This window comes from Bombina bombina, chromosome 5 (genome assembly GCF_027579735.1).
Source record: "Bombina bombina isolate aBomBom1 chromosome 5, aBomBom1.pri, whole genome shotgun sequence".
Lineage (NCBI taxonomy): Eukaryota > Metazoa > Chordata > Amphibia > Anura > Bombinatoridae > Bombina > Bombina bombina.
Window position 1 is genome coordinate 868,130,905 of NC_069503.1, and position 16,149 is coordinate 868,147,053.

A 16,149-nucleotide genomic window follows, 5' to 3' on the forward strand; every position below is an offset into this window, starting at 1 on the left:
GGTCCACGGCGTCATCCTTACTTGTGGGATATTCTCTTCCCCAACAGGAAATGGCAAAGAGCCCAGCAAAGCTGGTCACATGATCCCTCCTAGGCTCCGCCTACCCCAGTCATTCGACCGACGTAAAGGAGGAATATTTGCATAGGAGAAACCATATGATACCGTGGTGACTGTAGTTAAAGAAAATAAATTATCAGACCTGATTAAAAAACCAGGGCGGGCCGTGGGCCGGACACACCGGTGGAGAAAGTAATTTATCAGGTAAACATAAATTCTGTTTTCTCCAACATAGGTGTGTCCGGTCCACGGCGTCATCCTTACTTGTGGGAACCAATACCAAAGCTTTAGGACACGGATGAAGGGAGGGAGCAAATCAGGTCACCTAAATGGAAGGCACCACGGCTTGCAAAACCTTTCTCCCAAAAATAGCCTCAGAAGAAGCAAAAGTATCAAACTTGTAAAATTTGGTAAAAGTGTGCAGTGAAGACCAAGTCGCTGCCCTACATATCTGATCAACAGAAGCCTCGTTCTTGAAGGCCCATGTGGAAGCCACAGCCCTAGTGGAATGAGCTGTGATTCTTTCAGGAGGCTGCCGTCCGGCAGTCTCATAAGCCAATCTGATGATGCTTTTAATCCAAAAAGAGAGAGAGGTAGAAGTTGCTTTTTGACCTCTCCTTTTACCAGAATAAACAACAAACAAGGAAGATGTTTGTCTAAAATCCTTTGTAGCATCTAAATAGAATTTTAGAGCGCGAACAACATCCAAATTGTGCAACAAACGTTCCTTCTTTGAAACTGGATTCGGACACAAAGAAGGCACGACTATCTCCTGGTTAATGTTTTTGTTAGAAACAACTTTCGGAAGAAAACCAGGTTTAGTACGTAAAACCACCTTATCTGCATGGAACACCAGATAAGGAGGAGAACACTGCAGAGCAGATAATTCTGAAACTCTTCTAGCAGAAGAAATTGCAACCAAAAACAAAACTTTCCAAGATAATAACTTAATATCAACGGAATGTAAGGGTTCAAACGGAACCCCCTGAAGAACTGAAAGAACTAAGTTGAGACTCCAAGGAGGAGTCAAAGGTTTGTAAACAGGCTTGATTCTAACCAGAGCCTGAACAAAGGCTTGAACATCTGGCACAGCTGCCAGCTTTTTGTGAAGTAACACAGACAAGGCAGAAATCTGTCCCTTCAAGGAACTTGCAGATAATCCTTTCTCCAATCCTTCTTGAAGAAAGGATAGAATCTTAGGAATCTTTACCTTGTCCCAAGGGAATCCTTTAGATTCACACCAACAGATATATTTTTTCCATATTTTGTGGTAAATTTTTCTAGTTACAGGCTTTCTGGCCTGAACAAGAGTATCAATAACAGAATCTGAGAACCCTCGTTTTGATAAGATCAAGCGTTCAATCTCCAAGCAGTCAGCTGGAGTGAGACCAGATTCGGATGTTCGAACGGACCTTGAACAAGAAGGTCTCGTCTCAAAGGTAGCTTCCATGGTGGAGCCGATGACATATTCACCAGATCTGCATACCAAGTCCTGCGTGGCCACGCAGGAGCTATCAAGATCACCGACGCCCTCTCCTGATTGATCCTGGCTACCAGCCTGGGGATGAGAGGAAACGGCGGGAATACATAAGCTAGTTTGAAGGTCCAAGGTGCTACTAGTGCATCTACTAGAGTCGCCTTGGGATCCCTGGATCTGGACCCGTAGCAAGGAACCTTGAAGTTCTGACGAGAGGCCATCAGATCCATGTCTGGAATGCCCCACAGTTGAGTAATTTGGGCAAAGATTTCCGGATGGAGTTCCCACTCCCCCGGATGTAATGTCTGACGACTCAGAAAATCCGCTTCCCAATTTTCCACTCCTGGGATGTGGATTGCAGACAATTGTTCCCCCCTGATGGTTGATGTACGCAACAGTCGTCATGTTGTCTGATTGAAACCGTATGAACTTGGCCTTTGCTAGCTGAGGCCAAGCCTTGAGAGCATTGAATATCGCTCTCAGTTCCAGAATATTTATCGGTAGAAGAGATTCTTCCCGAGACCAAAGACCCTGAGCTTTCAGGGGTCCCCAGACCGCGCCCCAGCCCATCAGACTGGCGTCGGTCGTGACAATGACCCACTCTGGTCTGCGGAAGGTCATCCCTTGTGACAGGTTGTCCAGGGACAGCCACCAACGGAGTGAGTCTCTGGTCCTCTGATTTACTTGTATCGTCGGAGACAAGTCTGTATAGTCCCCATTCCACTGACTGAGCATGCACAGTTGTAATGGTCTTAGATGAATGCGCGCAAAAGGAACTATGTCCATTGCCGCTACCATCAAACCTATTACTTCCATGCACTGCGCTATGGAAGGAAGAGGAACGGAATGAAGTGTTTGACAAGAGTTTAGAAGTTTTGTTTTTCTGGCCTCTGTCAGAAAAATCCTCATTTCTAAGGAGTCTATTATTGTTCCCAAGAAGGGAACCCTTGTTGACGGAGATAGAGAACTCTTTTCTACGTTCACTTTCCATCCGTGAGATCTGAGAAAGGCCAGGACTATGTCCGTGTGAGCCTTTGCTTGAGGAAGGGACGACGCTTGAATCAGAATGTCGTCCAAGTAAGGTAATACTGCAATGCCCCTTGGTCTTAGTACCGCTAGAAGGGACCCTAGTACCTTTGTGAAAATCCTTGGAGCAGTGGCTAATCCGAAAGGAAGTGCCACGAACTGGTAATGCTTGTCCAGGAATGCGAACCTTAGGAACCGATGATGTTCCTTGTGGATAGGAATATGTAGATACGCATCCTTTAAATCCCCCGTGGTCATGAATTGACCTTCCTGGATGGAAGGAAGAATTGTTCGAATGGTTTCCATTTTGAACGATGGAACCTTGAGAAACTTGTTTAGGATCTTGAGATCTAAGATTGGTCTGAACGTTCCCTCTTTTTTGGGAACTACGAACAGATTGGAGTAGAACCCCATCCCTTGTTCTCCTAATGGAACAGGATGAATCACTCCCATTTTTAACAGGTCTTCTACACAATGTAAGAATGCCTGTCTCTTTATGTGGTCTGAAGACAATTGAGACCTGTGGAACCTCCCCCTTGGGGGAAGCCCCTTGAATTCCAGAAGATAACCTTGGGAGACTATTTCTAGTGCCCAAGGATCCAGAACATCTCTTGCCCAAGCCTGAGCGAAGAGAGAGAGTCTGCCCCCCACCAGATCCGGTCCCGGATCGGGGGCCAACATTTCATGCTGTCTTGGTAGCAGTGGCAGGTTTCTTGGCCTGCTTTCCCTTGTTCCAGCCTTGCATTGGTCTCCAGGCTGGCTTGGCTTGAGAAGTATTACCCTCTTGCTTAGAGGACGTAGCACTCGGGGCTGGTCCGTTTCTACGAAAGGGACGAAAATTAGGTTTATTTTTGGCCTTGAAAGACCTATCCTGAGGAAGGGCGTGGCCCTTACCCCCAGTGATATCAGAGATAATCTCTTTCAAGTCAGGGCCAAACAGCGTTTTCCCCTTGAAAGGAATGTTAAGCAATTTGTTCTTGGAAGACGCATCCGCTGACCAAGATTTCAACCAAAGCGCTCTGCGCGCCACAATAGCAAACCCAGAATTTTTCGCCGCTAACCTAGCCAATTGCAAAGTGGCGTCTAGGGTGAAAGAATTAGCCAATTTGAGAGCACGGATTCTGTCCATAATCTCCTCATAAGGAGGAGAATCACTATCGATCGCCTTTTCTAGCTCATCGAACCAGAAACACGCGGCTGTAGTGACAGGGACAATGCATGAAATTGGTTGTAGAAGGTAACCTTGCTGAACAAACATCTTTTTAAGCAAACCTTCTAATTTTTTATCCATAGGATCTTTGAAAGCACAACTATCTTCTATGGGTATAGTGGTGCGTTTGTTTAAAGTAGAAACCGCCCCCTCGACCTTGGGGACTGTCTGCCATAAGTCCTTTCTGGGGTCGACCATAGGAAACAATTTTTTAAATATGGGGGGAGGGACGAAAGGTATACCGGGCCTTTCCCATTCTTTATTTACAATGTCCGCCACCCGCTTGGGTATAGGAAAAGCTTCTGGGGGCCCCGGGACCTCTAGGAACTTGTCCATTTTACATAGTTTCTCTGGGATGATCAAATTCTCACAATCATCCAGAGTGGATAACACCTCCTTAAGCAGAGCGCGGAGATGTTCCAACTTAAACTTAAATGTAATCACATCGGGTTCAGCTTGTTGAGAAATTTTCCCTGAATCTGAAATTTCTCCCTCAGACAAAACGTCCCTGGCCCCCTCAGACTGGTGTAGGGGCATATCAGAACCATTATCATCAGCGTCCTCATGCTCTTCAGTATCTAAAACAGAGCAGTCGCGCTTACGCTGATAAGTGGGCATTTTGGCTAAAATGTTTTTGATAGAATTATCCATTACAGCCGTTAATTGTTGCATAGTAAGGAGTATTGGCGCGCTAGATGTACTAGGGGCCTCCTGAGTGGGCAAGACTGGTGTAGACGAAGGAGGGGATGATGCAGTACCATGCTTACTCCCCTCACTTGAGGAATCATCTTGGGCATCATTTTCTGTGTCACATAAATCACATCTATTTAAATGAGAAGGAACCTTGGCTTCCCCACATTCAGAACACAGTCTATCTGGTAGTTCAGACATGTTAAACAGGCATAAACTTGATAACAAAGTACAAAAAACGTTTTAAAAACATAATTTATGCTTACCTGATAAATTCCTTTCTTCTGTTGTGTGATCAGTCCACGGGTCATCATTACTTCTGGGATATAACTCCTCCCCAACAGGAAATGCAAGAGGATTCACCCAGCAGAGCTGCATATAGCTCCTCCCCTCTACGTCAGTCCCAGTCATTCGACCAAGAATCAACGAGAAAGGAGTAACCAAGGGTGAAGTGGTGACTGGAGTATAATTTAAAAGATATTTACCTGCCTTAAAACAGGGCGGGCCGTGGACTGATCACACAACAGAAGAAAGGAATTTATCAGGTAAGCATAAATTATGTTTTCTTCTGTTATGTGTGATCAGTCCACGGGTCATCATTACTTCTGGGATACCAATACCAAAGCAAAAGTACACGGATGACGGGAGGGATAGGCAGGCTCATTATACAGAAGGAACCACTGCCTGAAGAACCTTTCTCCCAAAAATAGCCTCCGAAGAAGCAAAAGTGTCAAATTTGTAAAATTTGGAAAAAGTATGAAGCGAAGACCAAGTTGCAGCCTTGCAAATCTGTTCAACAGAGGCCTCATTCTTAAAGGCCCAAGTGGAAGCCACAGCTCTAGTGGAGTGAGCTGTAATTCTTTCAGGAGGCTGCTGTCCAGCAGTCTCATAGGCTAAACGTATTATGCTACGAAGCCAAAAAGAGAGAGAGGTAGCAGAAGCTTTTTGACCTCTCCTCTGTCCAGAATAAACGACAAACAGGGAAGAAGTTTGGCGAAAATCTTTAGTTGCCTGCAAGTAGAACTTGAGGGCACGAACTACATCCAGATTGTGTAGAAGACGTTCCTTCTTTGAAGAAGGATTTGGACACAAGGATGGAACAACAATCTCTTGATTGATATTCTTGTTAGTGACTACCTTAGGTAAGAACCCAGGTTTAGTACGCAGAACTACCTTGTCTGAGTGAAAAATCAGATAAGGAGAATCACAATGTAAGGCTGATAACTCAGAGACTCTTCGAGCCGAGGAAATAGCCATTAAAAACAGAACTTTCCAAGATAACAATTTTATATCAATGGAATGAAGGGGTTCAAACGGAACACCCTGTAAAACGTTAAGAACTAAGTTTAAACTCCATGGCGGAGCAACAGCTTTAAACACAGGCTTGATCCTAGCTAAAGCCTGACAAAAGGCCTGGACGTCTGGATTTTCTGACAGACGCCTGTGTAACAAGATGGACAGAGCTGAAATCTGTCCCTTTAATGAACTAGCTGATAAACCCTTTTCTAACCCTTCTTGTAGAAAAGACAAAATCCTAGGGATCCTAACCTTACTCCAGGAGTAACGTTTGGATTCGCACCAGTATAGGTATTTACGCCATATTTTATGGTAAATCTTTCTGGTAACAGGCTTCCTAGCCTGTATCAGGGTATCAATAACCGACTCAGAAAAACCACGTTTTGATAAAATCAAGCGTTCAATTTCCAAGCAGTCAGCTTCAGAGAAGTTAGATTTTGATGTTTGAATGGACCCTGTATCAGAAGGTCCTGTCTTAGAGGTAGAGACCAAGGCGGACAGGATGACATGTCCACTAGATCTGCATACCAAGTCCTGCGTGGCCATGCAGGCGCTATTAGAATCACTGATGCTCTTTCCTGTTTGATTTTGGCAATCAATCGAGGAAGCAGCGGGAAGGGTGGAAACACATAAGCCATCCCGAATTTCCAAGGTGCTGTCAAAGCATCTATCAGAACCGCTCCCGGATCCCTGGATCTGGACCCGTAGCGAGGAAGTTTGGCGTTCTGGCGAGACGCCATGAGATCTATCTCTGGTTTGCCCCAACGTCGAAGTATTTGGGCAAAGACCTCCGGATGAAGTTCCCACTCCCCCGGATGAAAAGTCTGGCGACTCAAGAAATCCGCCTCCCAGTTCTCCACTCCCGGGATGTGGATTGCTGACAGGTGGCAAGAGTGTGACTCTGCCCAGCGAATTATCTTTGATACTTCCACCATTGCTAGGGAGCTTCTTGTCCCTCCCTGATGGTTGATGTAAGCTACAGTCGTGATGTTGTCCGACTGAAACCTGATGAACCCCCGAGTTGTTAATTGGGGCCAAGCCAGAAGGGCATTGAGAACTGCTCTCAATTCCAGAATGTTTATTGGAAGGAGACTCTCCTCCTGATTCCATAGTCCCTGAGCCTTCAGAGAATTCCAGACAGCGCCCCAACCTAGTAGGCTGGCGTCTGTTGTTACAATTGTCCAGTCTGGCCTGCTGAATGGCATCCCCCTGGACAGGTGTGGCCGATGAAGCCACCATAGAAGAGAATTTCTGGTCTCTTGATTCAGATTCAGAGTAGGGGACAAATCTGAGTAATCCCCATTCCACTGACTTAGCATGCATAATTGCAGAGGTCTGAGGTGTAGGCGTGCAAAAGGTACTATGTCCATTGCCGCTACCATTAAGCCGATCACCTCCATACATTGAGCTACTGACGGGTGTTGAATGGAATGAAGGGCACGGCATGCATTTTGAAGCTTTGTTAACCTGTCCTCTGTCAGGTAAATCTTCATTTCTACAGAATCTATAAGAGTCCCCAAGAATGGAACTCTTGTGAGAGGAAAAAGAGAACTCTTCTTTTCGTTCACTTTCCATCCATGCGACCTTAGAAATGCCAGAACTAACTCTGTATGAGACTTGGCAGTTTGAAAGCTTGAAGCTTGTATTAGAATGTCGTCTAGGTATGGAGCTACCGAAATCCCTCGCGGCCTTAGTACCGCCAGAAGGGCACCCAGAACCTTTGTGAAGATTCTTGGAGCCGTAGCCAATCCGAATGGAAGAGCTACAAACTGGTAGTGCCTGTCTAAGAAGGCAAACCTTAGATACCGGTGATGATCCTTGTGGATCGGTATGTGAAGGTAAGCATCCTTTAAATCCACTGTGGTCATGTACTGACCCTCTTGGATCATGGGTAGAATTGTCCGAATAGTTTCCATTTTGAACGATGGAACTCTTAGGAATTTGTTTAAAATCTTTAAATCTAAGATTGGCCTGAAAGTTCCCTCTTTTTTGGGAACCACGAACAGGTTTGAGTAGAACCCTTGTCCTTGTTCCGACCGCGGAACCGGATGGATCACTCCCATTGTTAACAGATCTTGTACGCAGCGTAGAAACGCTTCTTTCTTTATCTGGTTTGTTGACAACCTTGACAGATGAAATCTCCCTCTTGGGGGAGATAATTTGAAGTCTAGAGGGTATCCCTGAGATATGATCTCTAATGCCCAGGGATCCTGAACATCTCTTGCCCAGGCCTGGGCGAAGAGAGAGAGTCTGCCCCCCACTAGATCCGGTCCCGGATCGGGGGCTCTCGGTTCATGCTGTCTTTGGGGCAGCAGCAGGTTTCCTGGCCTGCTTGCTCTTGTTCCAGGACTGGTTAGGCTTCCAGCCTTGCCTGTAACGGGCAACAGCTCCTTCCTGTTTTGGTGCAGTGGAGGTTGATGCTGCTCCTGTTTTGAAATTCCGAAAGGGACGAAAATTAGACTGTCTAGCCTTAGCTTTGGCCTTGTCTTGAGGTAGGGCGTGGCCCTTACCTCCTGTAATGTCAGCGATAATTTCTTTCAAACCGGGCCCGAATAAGGACTGCCCCTTGAAAGGTATATTAAGTAATTTAGACTTAGAAGTAACATCAGCTGACCAGGATTTTAGCCACAGCGCCCTGCGTGCCTGTATGGCGAATCCTGAGTTCTTAGCCGTAAGTTTGGTTAAATGTACTACGGCCTCCGAAATGAAAGAATTAGCTAGTTTAAGGACTCTAAGCCTGTCCGTAATGTCGTCTAGCGTAGAGGAACTAAGGTTCTCTTCAAGCGACTCAATCCAAAATGCTGCCGCAGCCGTAATCGGCGCGATACATGCAAGGGGTTGTAATATAAAACCTTGTTGAACAAACATTTTCTTAAGGTAACCCTCTAATTTTTTATCCATTGGATCTGAGAAAGCACAGCTATCCTCCACCGGGATAGTGGTACGCTTAGCTAAAGTAGAAACTGCTCCCTCCACCTTGGGGACCGTTTGCCATAAGTCCCGAGTGGTGGCGTCTATTGGAAACATCTTTCTAAATATTGGAGGGGGTGAGAACGGCACACCGGGTCTATCCCACTCCTTAGTAACAATTTCAGTTAGTCTCTTAGGTATAGGAAAAACGTCAGTACTCGCCGGTACCGCAAAGTATTTATCCAACCTACACAGTTTCTCTGGTATTGCAACGGTGTTACAATCGTTGAGAGCTGCTAAGACCTCCCCTAGTAGTACACGGAGGTTCTCCAATTTAAATTTAAAATTTGAAATATCTGAGTCCAATCTGTTTGGATCAGAACCGTCACCCACAGAATGAAGCTCTCCGTCCTCATGCTCTGCGAGCTGTGACGCAGTATCAGACATGGCCCTAGCATTGTCAGCGTACTCTGTTCTTACCCCAGAGTGATCACGCTTGCCTCTTAGTTCTGGTAATTTAGACAAAACTTCAGTCATAACAGTAGCCATATCTTGTAATGTTATCTGTAATGGCCGCCCAGATGTACTAGGCGCCAAAATATCACGCACCTCCCGGGCGGGAGATGCAGGTACTGCCGCGTGAGGCGAGTTAGTCGGCATAACTCTCCCCTCGCTGTTTGGTGAAATTTGTTCACATTGTACAGATTGACTTTTATTTAAAGTAGCATCAATACAGTTAGTACATAAATTTCTATTGGGCTCCACCTTGGCATTGGAACAAATGACACAGATATCTTCCTCTGAGTCAGACATGTTTAACACACTAGCAAAAAAAAACTTACAACTTGGTTATAATCTTTTTTAGCAGAAAAACGTACTGTGCCTCAAAGAGGTACTAACGATTAAATGACAGTTGAAATAATGAACTGAAAAAACAGTTATAGCATCAAACTTTAAAACAACACAACTTTTAGCAAAGGTTTGTTCCCATTAGTAAAACAACACTAATTAAATTTGTACATAAGAATACAAAACAACGTTTTTATTCACAGTCACTATAAGAATTCTCACAGCTCTGCTGAGAGAATTTACCTCCCTTCAAAGAAGCTTGAGGACCCCTGAGATCTGTCAGAGATGAACCGGATCATGTAGGAAATATTAAAGTAACTGACTGGAATTTTTTGATGCGTAGCAAAGAGCGCCAAAAACGGCCCCTCCCTCTCCCACACAGCAGTGAAGAGAAACGAAACTGTCACAATTAAAGCAAAAAACTGCCAAGTGGAAAATAATGCCCAAATATTTATTCACACAGTACCTCAGCAATGTAAACGATTCTACATTCCAGCAAAAACGTTTAACATGAGAATAGTTATTAAAAGGATTAGTGACCCTTAACAGAGTAGTTCCGGTGAAATACCATCCCCAGAATACTGAAGTGTATACATACATGTCATTTTAACGGTATGGCAGGATTTTCTCATCAATTCCATTCAGAAAATAAAAACTGCCACATACCTCAATGCAGATTCCTCTGCCCGCTGTCCCCTGATCTGAAGCCTTTACCTCCCTCAGATGGTCGAGAACAGCAATATGATCTTAACGACTCCGGTTAAAATCATAGTAAAAATCTCTGTCAGATTCTTCCTCAAACTCTGCCAGAGAAGTAATAACACGCTCCGGTGCTATTTTAAAATAACAAACTTTTGATTGAAGTCATAAAAACTAAGTATAATCACCATAGTCCTCTCACACATCCTATCTAGTCGTTGGGTGCAAGAGAATGACTGGGACTGACGTAGAGGGGAGGAGCTATATGCAGCTCTGCTGGGTGAATCCTCTTGCATTTCCTGTTGGGGAGGAGTTATATCCCAGAAGTAATGATGACCCGTGGACTGATCACACATAACAGAAGAAATAAAACCGTTACTGTCACTTTAAATTTTAAACTGAACACACTTTATTACTGCAATTGCGAAAAAGTATGAAGGAATTGTTCAAAATTCACCAAAATTTCACCACAGTGTCTTAAAGCCTTAAAAGTATTGCACACCAAATTTGGAAGCTTTAACCCTTAAAATAACGGAACCGGAGCCGTTTTTATCTTTAACCCCTTTACAGTCCCTGGTATCTGCTTTGCTGAGACCCAACCAAGCCCAAAGGGGAATACGATACCAAATGACGCCTTCAGAAAGTCTTTTCTATGTATCAGAGCTCCTCACACATGCGACTGCATGTCATGCTTCTCAAAAACAAGTGCGCAATACCGGCGCGAAAATGAGGCTCTGCCTATGATTAGGGAAAGCCCCTAGAGAATAAGGTGTCCAAAACAGTGCCTGCCGATATTATTTTACAAAATACCCAGATTAAAATGATTCCTCAAGACTAAATATGTTTATATATGAATCGATTTAGCCCAGAAAATGTCTACAGTCTTAACAAGCCCTTGTGAAGCCCTTATTTACTGTCTGTAATAAAAATGGCTTACCGGATCCCATAGGGAAAATGACAGCTTCCAGCATTACATCGTCTTGTTAGAATGTGTCATACCTCAAGCAGCAAAAGTCTGCTCACTGTTCCCCCAACTGAAGTTAATTCCTCTCAACAGTCCTGTGTGGAACAGCCATCGATTTTAGTAACGGTTGCTAAAATCATTTTCCTCTTACAAACAGAAATCTTCATCTCTTTTCTGTTTCAGAGTAAATAGTACATACCAGCACTATTTTAAAATAACAAACTCTTGATTGAATAATAAAAACTACAGTTAAACACTAAAAAACTCTAAGCCATCTCCGTGGAGATGTTGCCTGTACAACGGCAAAGAGAATGACTGGGGTAGGCGGAGCCTAGGAGGGATCATGTGACCAGCTTTGCTGGGCTCTTTGCCATTTCCTGTTGGGGAAGAGAATATCCCACAAGTAAGGATGACGCCGTGGACCGGACACACCTATGTTGGAGAAAGTGTATTTAAGTATGCACCGTGCACCAGCATTTTAAACACAGCACTTACTCAGAGAGCCTAAGGTGCTTGTACCATCTGGCAATGACTCAATTTGTTAATGGCTGACATGATACAAGCCCCACTGATTATATGAGCAGCTGCATTATTTAAAATGTGGGTGCACTGAGAATACCTAGCTATGCTTCACATGCACGTGCAGAGAAAAAGGCTAACACTAAAACAGTGATAACTTTTACTAGAAGCATTTTTGTTAATACATGTATATTGCAAATATGTTTCTATTCAAATATGTAATTAATCTATGTGCATTTAAATTTTATATGTCCCTTTAACTCTTCTAGTCACTGATGCAAAGTGCAAATAAAACAAAGGTGAGTGTTGGCCCTCACAAAAAAAACTTTCCACTTTAACTTCTTATTTATGAAAAAACAAACAACAAAATCTATATATGCTTTATATTTATTTTTTATTTTATATTATGATGTTATTATATAATGTATGTTTGTGTATGTAAAATATGTAATTAATACCTATCATAGGAATGGCCAAACATTTCTGGCTCCTATATTTATTTACAGGCTCCTAGATTTTGAACACATTTGTAAATGGTATTTTGACCTGTAAATGCAAATGCACAATATATATCCTCCTTACCATTAGGATTCCACTGATCTTCTCCACCCAACACAAATAAGAAGTTTTCCACTTCTACCACGCAATGATGTGCGCTATTGTACGGCATAACTGAAAAACAGAAAACACTTAGCTAAATTTGGATATAATTTTACAACATTTTAAACCATTAAGACACTAAAACTCTTTATTTTAGTCCCTAATAACTCTTGTACCCTTCTGCAAAACATATTTGTAACCAGAGAATATTAGCTTGATATGACACATCCATCTATGGGATATATGTTGTCCAACCCCCTCCCCCAGCAAAACTAAATAAAAAAACAACTAAATGAACTATAGGCCAAGCATCATATAAGGTATAGAAATTCAATACTTATTTGTTCCCACGAAACACATTTGGTTAAAAATTTTACAAAGTGATATATTTCTTTACACCCAATTCCACATTAGTCATAAATTCATGAAACTGGGCTTGATCACAATCAAAAAGTCCACTGTATTAACATGTTTACAATTTGTAGCTTGCATGTTATTAAAATATAGCTTCACAAAGCCTTAATGGCAGCTAGAAAGTTCTACCATATAATATAGATAGCTATTACTGAATACAGTAGCCACCACACCATAAGAGTAGAAGTATTCTTTACCTTTCTCACTATGTGCAATGGTCCTTTTTTCCACCTAGTAAATATTGCCTGATACCAGCCTAAAACTCAGTGTAAACAATCAAAAGTAAAATATCTTTTGCCCTGACTTAACTGAGTCACTGTAATACATCCTAATTATAACAAACACCATCACAATAAATCCTAATTTTGTCTGATTCCACTTCCAAATTGCTATTATTGTAAGTTGTTGTAAATTGTGACCCACCCCGACACTACTATCTACTGAAAAAGTCTTAGTCACCGTAGAAATTGTTATATGAAAACCCCTCTTAACTGTTGTCCCCTACATGGAGGTTTTGATCAAAGATCTTAGGTAATATTAGGTTTAACAGTGTGGAGATCACAATGGAGGGTCCCTTAGGTGTTATGAGAATAATTCCTTAGGGGGTATCAGGCAGAAGGGCTGGGCAAGGCTAGCATTATTAGAAGCCAGGAGGAGCTAAGCCAAGATTAGCAATAGTTGTGGTGCAGTATCAGCTGTAGCCAGTTGCAGTATGGGCAGGGTCATAATTAGAGATACTAGGCTATAACTTTTGAAACTGTATGAAATGTTGTAAATGCTGGTTGGCAATAGTAACCCGCCATATTCAGCCACTACTACTCAGGATCAGGAAAATACTAGCATGTAGCACTAGTAATAGACATTTGTTTAGACTGATTTACAGTTTGCACACTCTACACGTTTTTGTTTAGGGGCCCCAACTCAGTAGTGATTTATTAGCCTATAGTCTTTAATAAGGAGATTAACAAATTATCTGGGAGAAGATCATTTCTAAAATAGCTTCAACTGTGTGTAGTTAGTATTGTATGACATGTAGTAAAATCCCTTTTTGATATAGTAAAATGAACAATAAAGTTATTTTTCTGAACAAAAAAAACTGCCACTAACATTCATAGGAACCTTGTCTGTTGATACTGTACAAGATTTTTCTCTCCAAGCCCCACATCCCTCAAATAAATTATATTCACGCTGCTTAGAGTTGTCATAGGAATCTTGTACACACTGAATTCCTTTCAATTCTGCAAAAATAAAATATGCTTCAATTTATTAGGATTAGTTTAGCTATGGTAGAAAAGTCATGTCCCAGGCAGTATGTTATATTTGTCTATAAATGTCATGTCACATCCATCAAAACATACAAACACACAGCTATCATATCATGCAAAGAGTCTGGAGCATTAGAAAACGATGTCCTTGCACAACTCATCAAATGGACACCTTAAATGTGTGTGAGGACAAAGAGGGAAACGATGTGCATGTAGAGGCAAGGAATTTATTGCTGGACACGGATCAACAGAGCACTTAGGAAACCAGTGCAGTGGGAAATCAATATGACACCGGGCCAGCTTTTTCTCTATAAACTTCTGCCAACGCAAAAAAAAGGAAGCCCAACTTACATGTGATTTTTTTTTTAGTTATATATCTTTCATTTCACATGAATTACTGTCTTCCCCTTGCAAAATTCAGCAGTGCAATATGGAATGTTTAATGATAATTTTTATCATTTCGATTCTGCTGCCTTTCTAAACTTAGCCAGGACTTGGAAGGATTTATCAAACTTAAACAGTAATATTCAATCTTCCATTTTATATTACCATTTTTATCAGTTTTAAATCTAGAGTGAGTCTGTCATCTTACTGTCTAATAATAAATATATCTGTTCTGTTTTATTGGTATAATACTGCAGTTCTGTGTCCCTACAGGGGTTATTTTTATTGCTAAAATGACAAATTCCATACATGTATGACCGGCAGGCCTATTTTAATGTGCTTTTAAGCATGGGTGTACAGTCATAATTTACTGCTTGTGCACTGCAATATTGATGTCAATCATATATTAACCCTTAAAAGCGTACAGAAAAGTGCTTTCAAACTTCTTTCCACAGTATCTTACTAATATCATATTAATTAAAATATGCAAGAAAATACATTTAACTTTGGTTAGAACAAGAATGCTATAAATTAACCACTTCCAGTCTTTAATATGTAGTGAGATTTTTTTCTTCTTAAAATAGGCGTTGTACACTGCTTTTCACCGAATTGTTACCTTTTCAATAAAAACAACTTTGACCTTTTTGAAATATATGTTGGTTTCTTACTTTCTTTTGTATGCAATAGTTTGGTAATATTTCTATTATTTTTTACAAGATTTTGCACATGGAGTTCACATTAAAAACACAACTGTTTCCTAGTTTAATAAAAAATATAGGTCAAATTAAATTTTTCAACTCTAATCTACATTACAAACTGGGATTAAGAATGATAACAATTTAAAATTAAAGTCATATGAAATTATTAAAGGGATATTGTACACTAGATTTTTCTTTGCATAAATGTTTTGTAGATGATCCATCTGTTTTTGTAACAATGTATAATTTTCCCTTTTTAAATAATATTGTGCTGATTGTCAGACTCCTAACCAAGCCCCTATTATCAGATGTAGACCCAGGTCTACAGATTCCTGTTTGTGTAATCTGTCTTTTCATATGCAGGGAAGAGGGGAGGGAGGGGACACCCCTTTTACTGGGTGTCCCAGCCTAACCTCATCAACAGGGCTGTGCAAATTAGTCTGTAATAGTAGTGTCTATTACATGCGGTTATATGAAAATTTGTGTACACTGTCCCTTTAAATGCACTAACTATTATTAATTAACTGTAAAAAAAATAATTCAAGAACATTAGGTATTCATTGTTAACACTGTCACATTGAACTTGTTTGACTCCTGGTAGGTGTGTAAAAATTATATACTGTATATATATTGAATAGGACGTTTCACATGGGATCATCTTTATACTTTTTAACCATACTGCTATTTAACATATTTTGACATTTTTTTTTAAATAAATTAATCATTATTATAAAGCAAAGAATATATAATATATAATTTCAATCTAAAGCTAGAAGTGAAGTCATAAAGTATTTGGCCTGAAATAATAATTAAGCAAACAGTCCTTTGATATATAAAGACTTAAGGATCAAGCTGCAGAAAAAGCGAAGTTGAAAGAAGAGTACTGCATACAAGACAATGAAGTATAAGCCAGTTACTGGCAAACAAAGTGACAGTTCTGTAAGACAAAGAATGATTGTTAGAACTTCTGTTGCTTCAGGCAATGTAGAAAGAGCTCCTGAAAACTTGACAACTACTCCAGAGAGAAGAAGGTATTTGTGAAATGGATAAACTGGAACATGGCAGACAAGGGGGGAGTCAAACCATCATTT

At 41.4% G+C, this 16,149-nt stretch overlaps 1 protein-coding gene across 1 annotated transcript in view; it reads right to left on the reverse strand.

Annotated features, from left to right (window-relative positions):
* KLHL14 (kelch like family member 14) overlaps positions 1 to 16,149 on the reverse strand; it is a 219,496-nt gene that overhangs the window by 43,763 nt on the left and 159,584 nt on the right. Inside the window, exon 4 of the mRNA XM_053715007.1 lies at positions 12,280 to 12,369. Coding sequence (XP_053570982.1) covers positions 12,280 to 12,369 — 90 coding nt within the window. The remainder of the gene's footprint in view (positions 1 to 12,279; positions 12,370 to 16,149) is intronic.